Source organism: Callionymus lyra, chromosome 6 (assembly GCF_982586985.1).
Source record: "Callionymus lyra chromosome 6, fCalLyr1.hap1.1, whole genome shotgun sequence".
In the NCBI taxonomy this organism is placed as follows: Eukaryota; Metazoa; Chordata; class Actinopteri; order Syngnathiformes; family Callionymidae; genus Callionymus; species Callionymus lyra.
This window is the reverse complement of record NC_141823.1, coordinates 24,014,158-24,032,206: the sequence shown is the minus strand read 5'-3', so window position 1 is coordinate 24,032,206 and position 18,049 is coordinate 24,014,158. Positions and strand designations below refer to the sequence as shown.

General features: G+C 38.3%; 2 protein-coding genes across 3 annotated transcripts; one reads left to right on the top strand and one right to left on the bottom strand.

Moving 5' to 3' along the window:
* Nucleotides 1–1,811: 1,811 nt before the first annotated feature.
* LOC148077648 (very-long-chain (3R)-3-hydroxyacyl-CoA dehydratase-like) lies at nt 1,812–6,092 on the bottom strand. The gene is made up of 11 exons (XM_087794336.1): nt 5,915–6,092; nt 5,472–5,514; nt 5,235–5,308; nt 4,903–5,088; nt 4,601–4,643; nt 4,417–4,527; nt 3,971–4,098; nt 2,895–3,007; nt 2,730–2,836; nt 2,529–2,660; nt 1,812–2,423 (listed from the first exon to the last, which is right to left on the bottom strand). Exons 1-11 carry the CDS (start codon nt 5,993–5,995, stop codon nt 2,347–2,349), a joined length of 1,095 nt encoding a protein of 364 aa, XP_087650462.1. The 5' UTR covers nt 5,996–6,092; the 3' UTR covers nt 1,812–2,346.
* A 1,270-nt stretch (nt 6,093–7,362) lies between these two features.
* Nucleotides 7,363–12,259, top strand: slc67a1 (solute carrier family 67 member 1). 2 transcript variants are annotated; one of them, XM_087793350.1, is made up of 11 exons: nt 7,363–7,551; nt 8,951–9,103; nt 9,828–9,925; nt 10,024–10,169; nt 10,277–10,409; nt 10,479–10,591; nt 10,669–10,779; nt 10,968–11,068; nt 11,136–11,237; nt 11,588–11,708; nt 11,772–12,259. In XM_087793350.1, the coding sequence occupies exons 2-11, from the start codon at nt 8,957–8,959 to the stop codon at nt 11,948–11,950; spliced, it is 1,251 nt and encodes a 416-aa protein (XP_087649476.1). In that variant the 5' UTR covers nt 7,363–7,551; nt 8,951–8,956; the 3' UTR covers nt 11,951–12,259. The 2 variants fall into 2 exon arrangements, with proteins under 2 accessions (XP_087649476.1, XP_087649477.1); XM_087793351.1 differs by lacking the exon at nt 7,363–7,551 and adding an exon at nt 8,172–8,189.
* The last annotated feature ends 5,790 nt before the right edge of the window (nt 12,260–18,049 follow it).

Genomic DNA, 18,049 nt, shown 5'->3' with positions numbered 1-18,049 from the left:
ATGAGGGCACCAGAAATACAGTCGCTTTGCCCATAACTGTTGTAAAGGGACCACAAAGTAGGTCTAAATAATGAAACTTTAATTAAGCATTTTAATGGCTATAATATTGATCAAGTATACAGTATATTAAAGTAATTGTAATTGACTACATTTTTGGGAGACGGGAGGAGGTCCAGGTGCAGACCCAGATTGCAAGAAGAACTCAACATTTTTGTAAGAAATGCTGAAAGAGGATTCTGGTGTCTAGCAAGAGGGAATTCTGGGGTGTCTTCACGTCGTCTGCCACGATCCAAGAACATGAGATGTGAAAGTACCAAGACGTTTTTCAACGCTATAGAATTTAACAGATTGAAGAGAAACGACGACAAAGTGGCAGAGATGGAGACAGACACCTGTTACTATGGATACATAACCACCGGGTTCTTATCAAACAGTCCCTCCAGACAGACGTCACGTCAATTAACCCCGGAATCCAGTTTAACAAAAAGATCATTTTTAACAGAAATAAACACAGAACGCGAGTCAGAACAGTCGCAGGGATGAACTCACAGATGGTGAGATCCAGGAGAATAGAGGTGGTCGCGCTCACCTGCTCGCCGCCGGCGGACCCTCCAGCTGCGCGTGACGGACGCGGAGACGCTGACTGAGGGTTTTTGGAGAGAACCACATGTGAGAAGAAGAGGCTCAGCATTATACAAGTAAGAGGCTTATGAGCCGAACACATCTCACCTGCGCTGGCACACTAAACTTTCAGCATCACACACCGCGGGGGGGAGGGTCTGCTGTGGGAGTGGGAGTGGGAAGAAAGATCATCCCCTTATGTCGAGCCTGAGGATGAAAATGTCTGGTGGATTTGAGGGTCAAATGGAAATGTTTGTCTGTCATCAGCTATCTTAGAGAAGAAGAAGGTAGACGAGGAAGTAAGAGAGAATAAGTTAAGTAGGAAAGTCTTATACATAACATATAAGGTCTATTATACATATATATTTTATATATATATAAAAAAAATATATATATATACTGTATATATATATATATATATATATATATATATATATATATATATATATATATATATATAAGGTTATAGTCTTACTTCAACTGTATAGTGTCTTGAGATAACTTTGTTATGATAAGACACTTTATATAAAATTGAATTGTAAATTGAATTACATTAAGGAAAGGGAGTAGAGTCAAAACAATGTAAGATTATAAAGCTAATAAAACCAAGATATTCCCGTGTCAGAATGCGATTAAGTACTTACTTTTGAGGAAGTTAAAGTATCTCCAACGACCTGGACTACCTGCTGCGTGTGGGCCCCTTTCGGCCCTCGGTATGAGTTTATATGGACAAATAAAAATGAAAAATATATTTTTTTATATTTTTCAAGTTTCTGCGGTGATATTTATCATTTTTTTTTTTTTTTTAAACAAACTTATATTGAAATAAATATATTTACATTGAAATCTGTGCACAGATAATGTCTTTTTTTATTATTATTATTTGAAAACATTGTTTTCTTTTTTTTATCAGAAATGTCTTATTGTTTCAAAAACATTTGAAGAGTTCCTACATTATTTAATGATTTATACTGGGAGTCTTTAACTGCATATTAAAATATGTATACGTTATTGAATTTTACAGTAGCCGTCCAAGTATTTTACTATTACTTTTATCAAATAATTATCTACTATATTATTGGTCTGACTAGAGAAATGATGAAGAAAAAAAAAGTCGCTGGGAAATTAAACCATGAGGTGAAGAATGATAAATAATTTTCAACTCTTTTATTAACCATAGAGGATGAAAAGGTTAACAGAGGTAAAAAATAATTTATGAAACCAAGAAACAATAAAAACAGAAAGATCAGTTCATATACAACAGTTCTTTCTGGAAAGTATTTAAAATTAAAAAGGAACTTGACAGAAACGACGCTTCATTGGAGTGAGGTCGCCCCCTGCTGGTACAAATAAATAAATACATTTCAAACAAGACCAAGAAATCCGACAACTTTCAAGAACCCTTTTCCAGCCATGTGCCGACATTGATAACTTATTAAAATAAATAACCCTCTTGTGTGACATGCGGAATTTTAACACATACATGATGATCTTTTCTTTCAGCGTAACTTAGTTCTGAAAGTTGGGAACTTGTCAAGGCAAATACTTCAAGAAGTCGTCATAAATATAAAGATAGCAGCGCTCTTGTCATTTACACTTTAAAACCTCATCAGCAAGAAGATGATCCAGTAGAAACAAAGGATAACCGCTATAACAAAGAAGGCAAAAACAGGAAGAGGCTTCGTGAAAATGGCTGACAGTCTTCATTTCCAAAATGTTCTTCTTTTATTGGACTTTCCTCTTTCTGGAGCGGTATCGTCTCCTTCTCTGCTTGTACAGATGACGGAAGTTGATGAAGAGGCCTGACACGGACAGAAATATTACTGGAGTTAACTCACAATTCTTTTCTCATCATTTTAAAACATCTGTAGGAATACAAGTGATTTGAGGACTTAGTGATTTCTCACCCAGGAACATGATGACCAGATAGACCTGAAGTGTGTAGGAGAAGCTCAGCGAGTGTCCCAGCAATGCAGGGAGTGGAAAACTGAACAAGCGAGTCTCATCGAATATGGCCATGGACTGGACGACTGCCACAGCTGCTCACAGAATCACACGGTTAGACAACAAATATGGCCATCATCTCAACGTACGAGCATTCGTCACACCTTCAGCCACCACGCTCAGCGGGTACAGAGGAATCCACAGACTGTATCTGAGCCACGTCAGCAGCTTCCACTCCATCCCGATGCACGCCAGCATGTAGAAAGGATGCCTGCCGGAGCAGAAGACGTCGTATATGGTCCACCACCAGAGGTCTCTCTCATGCCTACCTGAAGGTCTCGATGGTGCTCCACATGTAGAAGACGAAGAAGACAACTGGTTTGTTCTGCATTTGTTCCAGACAGCCGAAGATGACGAACAAAATGACGTTCCTTCCCGCGACCTAAAACAACACCAGAGCACAATGAATACAAATGCAGTAGGAAACTTATGGGATGTATTAGATATACGTTTGAATTTAAGTGTGCCTTAAATAAAGCCTGAACTTCTATTGTATCATCAGTATGTGTCTGTCTGAACAAAACTCTCTTTTCATTGAAATATTTACATTAGAAAATGTGCTTAAGCCCCACCCACTGAAAACACTTTAAAATATAAAATAATCCACACCCACTCTGCCGTGATTGGTCAAACATGAACATTTGTCACTATGTGTTATCAATCACTTCACCTTCAATGGACTTGTTGTATAAACAAAGCAGGGGCGTGATTACAGCTGGCTGGAGGAAGAGTGAAGCCAATATTATGAAATAACTGACTCTGCTCTCGTAACCTCTCGTTCGCCGAGACTTCAGACTGGTGAGAACTTTATAAAGTAATAAGTTCAAAACATCATCATGATGATGGTTTTTCTGCATCTTGGAAAATAGAAATACTTTAACATTTGAAACATGTAAGTTAGGAGAGTTGGGTGACACATTGGAGTTATTTAAGGGTTTCATTAAATTAGTGGGTCATAGCCAAAGAGCAAAGCGTGCCAATAGTGGCCTTTGAAAATGATGAATGCATCATATTTCATCATCAAACATTATCAATGCATAAATAGCTGTTATGAATGTGTGCTCAAACTGAAATCCAAGCCAGTTTAAGTATTTTCAGCAAAAATAATATTTTCAAGATGTAAGCAATAACGGGAAAGCAAGAGAAACTATTTATATTAAAGGTAAAAAATACTGCTATTGTATATTTCTTTAATACTCGAGTTTCAATTAAAATGTATTTAGTTATATTTTCATACAGTTGATGAGACATTGGCAGAACAACACCTCCTATAATCACTTAGGTTAGTAGCTGATCGTTCTTCTGATGTATTGCTATGAAGACTATAAATGTCTCTAAAACATACCTGTATCATCGCCGGGAAAACTCCTGACTTTGTCAAACCCAACAAAGGGTTAATGACATCCAGCACGGCCATCATTTGACAGAAATACATCATGTCAGCAATGTTGTCGAATGTGTCGTAGAATGAGTCTGTGGAGGGTCAGAAAAAGAAGTATCAAGCAACCATTTACTAGTGATTCAGGTGAATCTGATGATTTATTGAATCAAAATATAAATTAAGGGGAATAAGAAGATTGTTGTGCCACATTAAAATAACTTTATCAAATCTTATGTTTTCTCAGTTCAATTATCGGGTTGTCGGGGTAGCTTAATAACTAAATAGACCCAGACTTTAGGACTTCCAAAAAACATCGATTTACTCTCACAATTATTAATTTTACCATCATGGCGCACAAAGAGAAAAATACTGACCGAATATTTATTCAAACAACGTAACAACGAACAAACCTTCCCCAAGAACGAAGAGGCGGACGGTCATGATGACAAAGATCCAGGCGAACCCCAGGAACTGTACCAGACTGTACATGAACAAGTAGCCCTTCTTCAGACCCAGATACGCTGACAAGACAAAATAAAAGCATTGTTGTGACACTGTTATAACAATAACAAGAAAAAAAGAGGATCAACTCACGGTCTTCACGGACTCTCGACTCCACTTTTATATTGTTTCCCAGCTTAAAAGAAATGTGTATCATTGAGTCATCGCAAAAACACATCAAATAAAATGAAACAATACATTATTATTGAATTAAATCACTCAAGATTGCATTGAGCATATTAGGATCCAATTATTTAAAGAGAACATGGAGTCTGTACAAAACATGAGATCATTTCCTGCCAGTGAAATGATCTAAATAAATAATAAATCATTTCCATTATTATTTAATTACCTATTATTATAATCTTGACTGAATTGTTACTAAACGAACATACCATGAATCCATTATCGTCAGCTTTCGCCTGACGCTCCATCTCGGCGTCAGACTCGTCCTGCCACCGGTCAAAGTCGGGAGACAGAAAAAGAGGCTTCCTCTCCTGCAGGGTCAGCCGGTCCCACCATCGCTCGTTCTGCTTCTTTATTTTGACGTCGACCTGTCGCTGGTTGGAGCTGTACTTGGCCTGAAAAATGTAATGTTTTGAAAAGGTTTTGTATTCTTTATTCGAGTCTGAAAAGAGGCGGCTTGACGAATACGTCCAGAACCTTTTCTGGTTCATATTCGTCCTTCAGAGTCGAGGATTAATAGCAAATGAAAACGTGTAAGTACCTCCGGATCGACGGGCTCCAGGAATTCCAATCTGAACTCGTACTCATTATCTCCTTTAGCTCCGTGTCCCATGGCTGCCGGAGAGATAATCCAGCGAGATCAGTTTGATGTCGCCAATGATATGACACTAACACAAAACCAGCTTAACAATAACATTAAAAAAAAACGCTTTATTTGGACTTTCAATTCGAAAGTAGACCTAAAAATCATCCATTCATGAATTCAGTGCATACAAACCTCTGAAGTGAAGGATGTTCTCTTGAAGGCTGACTTGAATATTCTGGAAACACAAACAGAAACTGTTAATATTAACTGTTTATTCAAGCAAAAATGAAGTTAAAATATACTTCTTTTTTTTTAAATGAAGAATAATAGAAGCAACCCTAATAATAAAAAGTCTCTTGTGTAAAATACGAGTAAACTTGTATTAAATGTCGAAGGTGTAACTTGAAGCTTCTATTGTTACAGTGTGAACGTGATCCAGGATCTCAGCTCATGAATGTTTCAGAGGACAGATGTCAAGCATACATTTCAATATAAAGGAAAAGGAGTTGTAACAGCATTATTAGTCTAATGAACACAAACCTAAAATAACGTCCTGAAGTTAAAATGTATAATATATTCAGGCGGAAGACAAGCAGGTGAAACGTTATAAAGCAGGATGTTGAGCTCCGTCATACCGAAGCATCGCTCAGCTCCACACGGAGCAGAATGTCTTGGTGCCGTTGAGCCCAGTACACTCGCGGGGTTAGAACCTCCATCGCCAAGGTGCCGAACAAACAAAACGCTGGTGATTCCTAAATCCGAGGAACGAGGGACATTTCTCCACAAACCCCCATAAACACAGAGGTAACTGGGGAACAGGGGGATTCAACTTCCGGGATGGGGAGGATGTGGCTCTTTTTCAAAATAAAAGCATGGACCAGTGAGCGGCTTCAAAACAAAATATGTATCAATTCGGTCAGTCTCACGATCACGTGCCAAACTCAAATGATAACCGTTGGATTGAATTCCAAATACAAAAATATGAATCAAATGTCTGAAAGTAACACAAAAAATCCTTTATCTTTGTTTCATTATTAAAATGATTCTCTTAACTGATGTTTAACTGTGTATTTTTCTTATATGTAAACTAGAAATCATGACTTACGTTTTTTCTCCAGTACATGTGAATCTATGAATCTTAGAGAGAATCTAACTTGGTCATGAAGAAATTGTTCTGATGAATGTAAGTATTATGTTATAATCTTATTATTATGTTGAATAATTTATGTTGTATTTTCCATTTCATTAAAACCATTTTTAGAACTGCATTTGAGTATGTTGTCCCTAAAAATCTATTTTTGTCCTTGTTATTTTTGTATCATTTTCCAGTCATTTAAATGCAGATTTTAATGAATCTGGTCTGGCTTTTGGCTTAACAGTCATGGTTTCAAAGGTGGACACTGAGGAAAATTAATTTCCCAATCCTGATTTTGGCCCTTTTTGACATACACGTCATGTGAACGGTTTGTTTTTCAGGTCAACAGTGTCATCCAGGTGACAGCTAAAGAGGACAAGGGTGTGCGAGTGTGTTCCCCTTTACTCCAGACTACCAGTCATACATCCTTATTAATGAATATATATTACCAAAATATTTATGTATTATATGTATATATGTACATGTATTGCCTTATAATTGAAATGCTTATAGATCCCTTAAGTAAATAAAGATTTAAAAAGCTTTATAGGTTTATTGAAAATAGTAAGATTAAGTTTGGTTGCAATGTCCACCTGTGTTACAGAATGATGATCTTTCCCCTGTGTTAGACGTCATACCTGATAACCAAAAATATGGTACCAGCCCACCATCTGTTTATTTAAACAGAAATGTACTTCACATTTTGCTAGTGTTCATTAAATCATTCACTCTTTTCAATTAATTACGACAAGATTTGTTAGGCACAAGTTGAGACATTCAAGAACATCCTATTATATCTATCAAAATAGACAAAGAAGTGAGGGTTAAGGATCCACAGAGACTAATGTACTTTAGTCCAGAAATATGACATGATCAGTGCCAGAACATCCAGACTCTAATGTGATGAATGACTTTAATACACATGATTTCCCCTCAAATTGGCCTTAATACTGAACATGGGAGAGAAATTAGAAAAAATATATTTAGCATTAAATTGAGAAGATTTGGAAGTTAAACATCAGCCTGAGTGACCTGGCGAAACGCTTCGAATCAAGCAAAGAAACAAGTGAGGATACTGACACACAAATCGTGTCTTCAAGTAGAAGATTTTACACACTTGATCGGCATCTACTGTCCGTGAGTACAGATGTTTTGTGTGATTGTTTTTATTTTCAACAGACAGATTAATAATACAAGATATCTTGATACATGCCTTGTTAGTTTTGTTTTTGTTTTTTTTGCCATGTTTTAACCCTTAATCTTTATGAACTTCAGCAACATTTTCATCATAATTTGTGTGTAATTACTTATCTAGGCAAATAGAAACATTTAGTGAATATAAAAACAACGAGACATTGTCGGTCTATTTTATAAGTACAGAAGAGTTTCAAGAATGTTTTTATAAAAAATCTCAAGTACAGAAGAGTTTCAAGAATGTTGTGGGTCTTTTCTGTGTTTGTGGACGACTGTTGTTGACTGACAATTTTCTTATGACCAGTTAAGTGCCTTTAGTGTAAAGATAAATACATAAACACACTGTCATTGTAGAATCTTTATTCCTCAAGCCATGATACTTTGTTTGTTCGAAAACATTAATCGTATTGCAGGGCTTTATAAAGTCAGTAAGTAAGTAAGTAATATTTATATTTATATAGCGCTTTTCTAGACCAGGGTCATAAAGCGCTTAAACAATCAAAACAATACTCAATAAAGGACTGTCTTTACTACACTGATATATTATTTGACGTTTTTCCTGATTATTTTGTAATATATTTGTAAGTACCTTTATCTTTCTCTTTGCGCTTGATGAAGTGTACTGACTCCTTCAAGAAACATCTTAAGACGTTTTTATTTGTTCAGGCTTTTCCTTGATTGTCTGGAACTCCTGTTGTGTTATCAGTTTTATCTTGATCTTTAAAGTATATACTTTATTGAATATTGTTTTGATTGTTTGAGCGCTTTACTTTCACTTACTTACTTACTTTATAACTTCTCTCCACTATCTTCCGTCTACAAATAAAATATATATATTTTTAGTTAAATTTAATCAAATAAAAATAAAAATAAATTAATTAACAAATTTACTTTTAAAACTTAAAATCTTTGTTTTTCAAGGTCTAATGGACTTAGACTACAAGTAATGTTACGTGTTCTTATGACACAACAGGGCTTCACTTTACCCTACTTGGAACCGTCTGCTACCGGACGAGGACGTGAACGCAACACTCTTTAATCTCAACGCGGAAGTTTCAACTTCTTTGCGTCTGACATGATCGACTCATGATATTAAATCGATAACTAATCGATCAAATAGACACTTATTAAACCAGCTTTTTTTTTCGTGAGATCTAGCTCTGTCTCACACATGACTCGCTAGTTTACATCGGGAACGCCTCCATGTTTCTATAATGTTCCAAAGTGCACGCGCTGGCTCGCGAGTGTCTTGACCAAAGGGTCAAAACGCTGAACCATTACTAGAATATTATCCTCATGCGTGTGCGTGTCTCGCTGTGATAACTAGTCCTGGTGTGTTCAGGGCACCATGAGAAGACGAGATGATCCTCCAGACGCCTCGCCTGACGCCGGCTCCACGGCGGAGCAGGAGCAGAAAGATAAAACCGTCAAACTGGTTTATCTCATCGCCACCTTGGACATCACGTGCATGTTCCTGCAGTTCTCCATAACCCCCGTGAGTAAGATCCGTGCTGGGACCACCCGGGGGGTTTCGGATTTACGTGATGACCGCGAAGTAGTCGCTTGGTGCGGAAATGGTGGCGGCAGAGATTTGTTGTGATCTTTATCAAGCTTTTTTATTCTTGTTTTAAACCCTCGATTTAGACACATAAACACATCATAACACAGATAAACACGGCAATGAAGCTATAGAAGTATCATATTATTGTATAGTATACAATAATATCATGATATTATTGTATAGTTATTACGTGCAGTACTATATTTTAATAGTAACCCACAGGTGTTCCACTAAATATCATTAAGTTCTTGTATTTACCGTTAATATATATATATATATATATATATATATATATATACAGTTTCTCACACGATAAGCCAGTGGTTGTCCTTCCTATGTAATGGCATAATCTGGAGTCGTACCTTCAACCTTTGTATTAGTTATACAGTGTAATAAATAACATTTCATGCCTCTAGTTTTAACACGTTTACACAAAATCAAATTTTAGGTCTGGCTGCTTAAAACCAAATCTGAAAAAAAAAAAAAAATCTTTTTAATAATTATTATAACATTTTCGACCATTTTCTTTATCCCTTTTACAACGACCACTTCCTTATTGACATTAACAGTTATTTAACTCACTGCAAATAGTGTTTTTTTGTTTGTATTGCATTATAGCGAAAGTGAAAATAAAAAATCTTTATGATGTGTGTTGCAGTATCTGGCTAAAAAACTTGGCTTCGACACCTTATGGCTCGGATACTTACAGACCACAGTGGGCCTGATGCAACTGTTGGGGGGTCCAATATTTGGACGGTAAGTTATTTGGACCATACATCTTTTCTTTTCTTTTTTCTCTGCTTAATGTCCTTAAAAATCCTCAAATGTTCCCCATTGGTTATTTTGAACCATAGATTCGCAGACTTGTGCGGTGCACGGATGGCTTTGACGCTCGCGACAACCTCAACCATTGTCTTCTTCCTGCTTCTCGCTCTGGCCGCAAACCCCTACATGCTCTTTATCCACAAGTTCCCCACCATGTTCATGCATGTAGTGCCTGGTAATGACATTTTACCTCTAATATTTTTTCACGTTTACTTATTTTCTCTTTTCCACTTTTTGAGTGTTTTTGACACATTTCTTGTAACCATGGGTTCATGCCCGCAGCCTGTCAGATGGTCCTCGCTGACCTCTCAGAGCCCCACAAGCGCGCCGATAGACTGGCTAAATTGGGTCTGTGTTTTGGCATCGGCATGATCCTCGGCTCCACACTGGGCGGCCACATCATTGCCCAATACGGGTCAGTGAAAGATTTGAACCACATTAGTTCTTTTTTTTCCCGTTTATTACTTTATTGTCTCTTTCTCAGGGAGAGGACCGCCTGTTACTTCGGTGCTGTCGGCAGTGCCATCACTCTGCTGCTGGTGCTGCTCTTCATCCCCAAGACCACCAAAACTCGAGCTCCCGGATCGGACACTGAGTGTAAAGCTTGTTGCACCCTCTTTTTCCGAGAAGATTTAAGACTGTCTGCCAGTTTAACCGCTGTCGTCTCTTTTCAGCCGAATTACAGAGACAATCTGTGTTTAACCTCGGAGAGATTACCAGACTGATGAGGTTCCCAGGAGTGACCCCGACCTTCCTTGTGAAGATTTTTGCAGGATTACCAGCAGGTATAGACTGACCTGATGCAAATAATTATATTTATTACTAGTGAGCAAGAACTGTTGAATATTTAAGAACATTTAGAAAATGCCGTTGAGTAAGTTACTATAAACATCAGTATTTTGAGTCATCGATGATGGTCCAGTTTGTCAGTTTAAACTTGATTAAAAGAAAAGTATTTCTTGTTTTTCTTCAGGCATCTTCCAGGTGATGTTCTCCACCATCGCCACAGAGTTCTTCCTGCTCATGCCGGAGGAGAACGGCTACCTGATGGCCTACTTCGGCATCATCCAGATGGTTAGCAAATAATAATCTTTCATTTGAGAATGAAGGTTGAAGGTAAAAAATCCAAACGTTTTCTCAGATCGTCCAGGGCGGAGTGATCGGGCGACTCACGGCCAGATACTCCGAGGGCTCGTTGCTGCTTCTCTCCATCGCGGTGTCCGCCTTCGTTGGTCTGGGTCAGGTAAATGGATAAGAAGAAACGTGTTTTACATGATCTCACAATGAGTGAAGGATTTTTTTATTTTGTGTGAAAGTACTTTGTAAGTTTATGATTGTCATGGTCAGAGTTCATGTTATCAAACTATCTACTCTGCCATGTGATTGAATCATTCACCTTTACCTTAGTCTTGATTTCAGTTTCTTTTTTCATTTGCAATTTTTCTTAATTGTTAAATAGTAATACATGTCACTGATTCTTGTTAAATTGACTTGATTATGTGTGAACACACTATTATTATATCTGCAACTGCAAGATTGAACAGAGTGATTATGGGTTGATGGTCACATAAACAGAACGTGTTGTTTTGACAGGCTTACATGAAGACGGTGTTCCACTTCTGCCTCACCGTCGTCCCCATGATGTTCTCTCTGAGCATGTTCAACGTCATCACCGAGAGCATGCTGACCAAGAGCGTCCCGGCCGCCGACACAGGCACGACCACCGTCTCATTTTCTTGATCGTATCATCGTAATAAAACTCTTACGTTCCACGCAGGCACGATGATGGGCCTCTGCTCCTCCGTCCAGTCTCTGCTCCGCACCATCGGACCGACGGTGGGAGGATACCTGTACGAGAACCACGGCGTCTCCTCTCTGGGCTTCTTTCAGTTCACCGTGAACACCGGTGTCTTTATCTACCTGCTGAACCGCTCCCTCAAACCCAAGAATGACTAGAGTTTAACCTTAATTAATATGCAAGATTTAAAATCTTTTACTACATTTTTGCTTTTTTTTTCCAAGTATGTCAGCGCTGATCTCTCGGACTGTCCTACATGCAATCCTTCAAATGACCACTAGATGACACTCAATTTTACTTTTTCTGATCAATATATTTATGTTAAGCTAGATAGTTAGTTAGAACTTTTTTGATCCCTTTGGATAATACCTTATCTTTTATATCTTTGACAAGATAGAACACGTTTAAATGTACTTTTATATCTGACATGTTATTATTTTTTTGCCAATAAACCTCAAGATCGTTTACTTCATTGTTTTTTTATTTCTACTAAATTATATATTTCAAGCCCGTTTAAAGTTTCTTCATCCACTGGCATTCAGATGATCTCAACTCTAATGTGAATATTTGTAATTATCCCAGAAACCTGCTTCTCATCACAGCAATTTTAGATTCTGAAAGGATTCTTCCATCTTCTGCAATTTTTCAAACAAACAAACACGCTCAAAAGCCGGGATGTCAAATTAACCAGAATCATAAAATGTATAAACACAAAATATTATTTTATGGTGATGACAGTACAGAATGTAATTTTTGAATTCAGATGAATAAGATAAATTACATCAAAAGTGGGAAAATAGTTGATTAAATCAAATTAATTACAATATCAGGGCCTACAGCATTGATCTTTTATTGGTTCTAAGATCTCTAAGTTAAACCCTGAAAAAGGCTGTAAAAAAGTTTCTCTAGGAAAGAAATATGAGCTAATCTTTCAATGTACATGTTTTTGTTAGCCTGAATTACATGAGAGGCAGAGGAAACACTGGAAAGGGTGCCAAGATTATTGTCAGAGTCAAAATAATGTGTAGGAAAATAATTTGTTTAAAAAAACAAGAACATGATCAAGATAAATAAAACCTGAAAATAAACACTTCCTGTTACAGGAAGTTTGGTAAACATTTTGTTTGGCTGTTGTCATACATTGTGAAACAACCTTGTGTTACCTCAGGGTCAAGGTGACCCGAAGGTCCGTAAAAACAAATGCGTCAAGTGTACGATCTCCACGGCCAGAAAAACAAATGCAGTGGTGGAGGTTGTTCGTCTTGACCCAGAAGCAACAAAGTATAAAACAAATTGTTTTCGGGCCTTCGGGTCACCTTGACCCTGAGATAACACTAGGGGTTGAAATATGTTGGTCCCTTGTGTGATTGAGTGTAACACCCCTGATATGTAAGTGTATTAAAAAGTGATAATTCAGTTATAAAAGGAGGAAATGATTCAGATAAATGATCGATCTGAGGTAAAATATGAATCCATGTCTCATCAGGTTAGTCGCACCAGAGCAGGTTTTCGGTCCTTTTGTACGTTTTTGTTACCAGCGATGCTAATCTGCATATCAATGACACATTAAAAAATGATTCTGAATCACGTGTCTATAGAGACGAGGTGTCGCTTGAGGGATTAAATTCCTGCCGGTTCAGCAGGATGAAATTATGTTTCTCCACTGGGGCAGAAAGACAAGGGAACATGTGATTATCATGTCCTGGTCGTGTGTCTCTGCCGTCCAGCATATTTGGCTGCCAGTTGTGATGTCACAAAATCCGCAGCAGGTGTCTCATTGTTTCCAGGCACTGTTGTTTCACACATCGCACTGTACAATCCACCGCGATTACAGCTTAATCCAACCGCAGGGGGTCATCGCTTCAAAGAATGATTATCAAGCGTTTGATTGGACGTTCTTTGCTAATTTGTTCACACAATGAGCAACAGAAGTATCTGTGTTACTGTAAATGTAGAGTAAAAGTGAAGTTCAGCCGAAGGTTTGGACACATCTTCTGAAGTAAAAACCATGTCAGGTGACTACCTCTTGAATTCATCAAGAAAAAGCCCAAAATTGGCAAAACTGGTAATCCGAGAAAAGGATGACTACTTTGAAGAAACAAGAATATTAGGCATGTTTTCTGTTTTTTAAACCCTTTTTTTTTTAAGCTATTGATAGGTCAGTTTTGGGCTAGAGTGAGAGAGTTTTTTTAATCAATGTACTTAACCCCATATAATATAAATGTATCACTGCTATTGTTTTCTATCACTGCATGTGTGAGAAAGTAACGTGAGGATTAGACATGCCTTCATGCCAGAAACAGGTCTCTGTAGGAGTAAACGCCACCTACTGTCATGTCTTGTCTCATGATTTTATTTTGACACTTATTTTGTATGTTGTTTCCTGAGTTAAACGGCGCCTGTTGCTCTCACAGCAGCTGCAGCTCGATAAACAATCAACTCGGCAGCAGAGCTTAAAGCCACCTCTTCTGCAGCAACAGGCGCCAGATTCTAAACGTAATTCTAATTGTACATTCTATATTTTCTCTTACTAGAATACATTTTGTTTGTTCGTAGTTTTGTCCTTCAAGTGCCTGTGCTGTACTTTTTTTTGTTTTATCCAGTGTGTTTATTTTTTCTAATCCCCGCTCTTTGTTTTTTCAGTCTCTTTGAGTTTTTGTTCTCCGGATGACCTTTGGTGCACTTTGAGTTTAATTACATTTTTTGGAACTATTGTGATTAAACTATTTTTGATTCATTCCTTTTTTGTCTGTTTTTAGTTGCATCTGCACTTGGGTCCGGCTCAAGTTAAAGCCTCACACCTACGACCTTAAGGATAATAACTCATCCAAGCATGTTTCTGGTGAGAAACCTTTGGAGTAGGATCATAAATGTCGTGCGAACCTGCGACAGAGACATAACAGCGAACTAACAGCTCTGTGCTTCAGAATGGATTCACACAGACATGTAAACTAGATTTGATGCATTCACTGAGAATGTACAGTGTTTTAAAAACTAGAAATCAATATTATGAAAAAAAGAAGTAAAGAAACAACTACATGTAATAGTCAACATACATTGAAGAACAACAGTGCTTTGAAAAGTGAAATTCAATCGATTACAGCGACTCTGAGTCTAAAGTCCTTTTGAGACATTCATTTTTCTCAAAATTGACACAAAAGCCTTTTTTTAAAAAGAGACCAAAGGGCCTCTTTAAATGATTGCGATCCAGTTCTTAGTAAACTTAAGGCGCTTGCTAACTTGCAGTTCCAGGTGCAACCTACAGGACAGAGAACCAATGTGACTAATAACAAGCAAGAAGTCAAAGTATACGTTTCATTTGTACATGTGAATGATGAGCATTGATCAAACCGTCTTGTATTTCACTCGTGGTTCTGCACATTTTCATTGACTTGCCATAATCAGAGAGACCTGTCTTGTTAGATTTCATATGAGATAAAAACACCTGTAGATTATTCTACGAGTCCTTCAGGAGACCCGAGTATGTCGAGTCTGTCCGAAGAAAATACAGAGAAGACAATATATTTATGAAAGATGGTCATTCAGTTACACAACTCTTAATTCTGCATTTTATATTCGAACATTTGAGTCACTAAACACCTTTAAATGACTCTTGAATGTTCCCTGACTAACACTGAGGGAACTGTAGATGAGTCGAAGGCTGTCACTGTATCTGTGAGTCCAGGGGGGGGCGGGGGGGCCCTGACTGCAGGAGGGGGTGCCCTGTTACACTTGGCCCTTTGAGTCATGGGGGAGCCGGGACAATGCTGCTGTTAACACTCCTGACGGGGACCTTTGGGTCCTCTGAAAGTTTAATGTGACTCTGCCAGCGACCTGCACTCACCGAGGTCAGAGATGAGCCGGGCCCGGCGGCGCTCCAGGCTCGCCGGTGTGGCTGACTGGAAACTGAATGCCGAGGAAGGGGGCATGGATAATGAGGCGTCTCTCTCCACCTGCCGCCTGCTGACAGCAGGATCACTGTCTCGCTTCAAAAGACGACAGGTTACTTTTCTGATTTGCCTCCTCGAGCCAGGGGAGCAGAGGAGCCTTCTGCCTAAATGTTTTATACCAAGGCTTTCTTGGGTCCACTAGGGGGGGGTCTAGGCGGGGTCTTCACTTACTGTAATGAACCTCCAGACACACTGACTTACAGAGACCTCGACGAAGACTGTACACACGAAAATAATCTGTCATTATGGCTGTATTTGTTTTAGATCAAAGTATTCTGAAAATACTTTATAACTATTATTATTGCAATTTAAGGCTGTAAGCTCTACATTTTCACTCATCTTCTACAGTTTAATCCCTTATGGGGGGTCGCAGGAGGGGCTGGAGCCTATTCCAGTTTAATTGGGAAAGGGGCGGGGGACCTCAAGTTCCCAATTCACCTCTGTATGTTTTTGGACTGTGGGAGGAAACCGGAGTGCCCGGAGTAAACCCATGCAACGAACTTACAAACTCCATACAGAAAGGTGACAAGTTGCCTCCCTCCCCACCTGGAAACGAACCAGCAACCTTCTAGCTGTGAGGCGGATCACGTGTGAGGCACCACATGTGTGCCCAAGGATTCTTTTATTGCTATTATTTATTATTATGCTTTTCTTGCAAGGCTGAGCTGTTTTTTTAGGGATTATTGTGGAACATGGAAAAGATCCTGAAGTAAAACTCATACAAATTTTGACTTAAAAAATGTGACACAATACTGCCCAAATACCATCTACAGCAGGGGTCTAAAACCAGTCCGGAAAGTAGGGGCCTTGGCCCTTTAAGGATGGGCTTAAGACCCCTGATCTAAAGTGTTACTTTCTAACCCTATATAGTTTTTCAACAAAACTCTGTAGATGCATGTTATTGGCAGATCTTTATCATCATCATGCACAAGAAAAATATCATTTTTAAACTCTTGTTTTCTGCATTCAGAGTCGCTTGTAGTTGTTGTATTGAAAAGCCGGACTAACTCTTGAAATGATCAAGCAAAACCTACATATATTTATTTACTTGAAATTGTCACTTGCATCATTTTGGAGTTGATTTTGAGCTGTACCATCTACAGCAGGGGTCTAAAACCAGTCCGGAGAGTAGGGGCCTTGGCCCTTTAAGGATAGGCTTAAGACCCCTGATCTGAAGTGTTACTTTCCAACTTACCTTCCAACTCAATATAGTTTTTCAACAACACTCCGTAGATGCATTAGTATTAGTTATTAGCAGATCTTTATCGTCATCATGCACAAGCAAAATATGATTTTTAAACTCTTGTTTTCTGCATTCAGAATCGTTTGTAGTTGTTGTACTGAAAAGCCGGACTAACTCTTGACACACGTGCAGGAGAAGCTGTTCTGTGTTTGGTTGTTTCAGCGACACTCACTGGAGGATCAAGTCCAAGACAAGACCAGGACAGACAGAAATCAAGATGAAGACATGATCAAGCAAAACCTATATAAATTTTTATTTAATTGTAATTGTCACTTGCAACATTTTGGAGTTGATTTTGACCAACTTTTCCAAAGGAAAAAAAGTAGAAGTAACAAACAACCTTGTGCGTTATATTGTCTGCCCCTTGTTTCTCTTGGATGGGTTCTGAATTTTTTTTCACTATTTTATGTTGTGTGTATGTTCATGCTTGACGGTCAAAACCAGATGTGCACCAAAGAACATCTTCATTTACTAACCAGTGTCAGGTCACAATGCTTGCCTGTAAAAGTATTTTTGTTGTTTGCCAGTAAAACTATGTATATCAAAATTAATGCTGACAAAGCATTACACTATTTATTAAAACCTGTTAGAAATAGCAAAAACTAAGTATCATTTTTTTTGTTTATGTGGTAGTTTAACATCAGTTTTAAGCTCAGTTCAAAAATAAAACATATAAAATACTATAGAATAAATAATATATTACTTTATGCTGATTTTAAATATATGATTTTCCATTTAATTCTGAACACTGATAGAGAATCTGCGAGCGCTTGTTTATCCTACGCGGTGATGGAAATCATGTTGCTGCTGCTGAGGCAGACACGATGAAGGCGTTGGGTTCTGTTGCAGGACCTCATGGAGTTTTGGAGTTGGCCACAACAGAGAAACGTGATCTTCAGGAGGTTTTGTTTGGCTGTAATCAGACGTGCACATCATCAATCGAGAGAGGGGGAATTACACAGGTTACAATGGCAGATAAGATAATAAGCGGGGCCACAGCGACCTGCTGAGCGTGGGCTCCGGTTCCAGTCCTGATTACATGGCAGCTCGTGCAAACCTGCCCA

Excerpts from the sequence above, each read along its gene's own strand:
- LOC148077648 (XM_087794336.1), bottom strand. The coding sequence starts at position 5,995 with ATGGAGGTTCTAACCCCGCGAGTGTACTGGGCTCAACGGCACCAAGAC. Across the intron at positions 4,099-4,416 it reads CCTCTTCGTTCTTGGGGAAG|ACTCATTCTACGACACATTC; the intron begins GTTTGTTCGTTG and ends GACCCTCCACAG. Across the intron at positions 3,008-3,970 it reads TTTTCCCGGCGATGATACAG|GTCGCGGGAAGGAACGTCAT; the intron begins GTATGTTTTAGA and ends GTGTTGTTTTAG.
- slc67a1 (XM_087793350.1), top strand. The coding sequence starts at position 8,957 with ATGAGAAGACGAGATGATCCTCCAGACGCCTCGCCTGACGCCGGCTCC. Across the intron at positions 9,104-9,827 it reads TGCAGTTCTCCATAACCCCC|TATCTGGCTAAAAAACTTGG; the intron begins GTGAGTAAGATC and ends TGTGTGTTGCAG. Across the intron at positions 10,592-10,668 it reads TCCCGGATCGGACACTGAGT|CCGAATTACAGAGACAATCT; the intron begins GTAAAGCTTGTT and ends GTCTCTTTTCAG.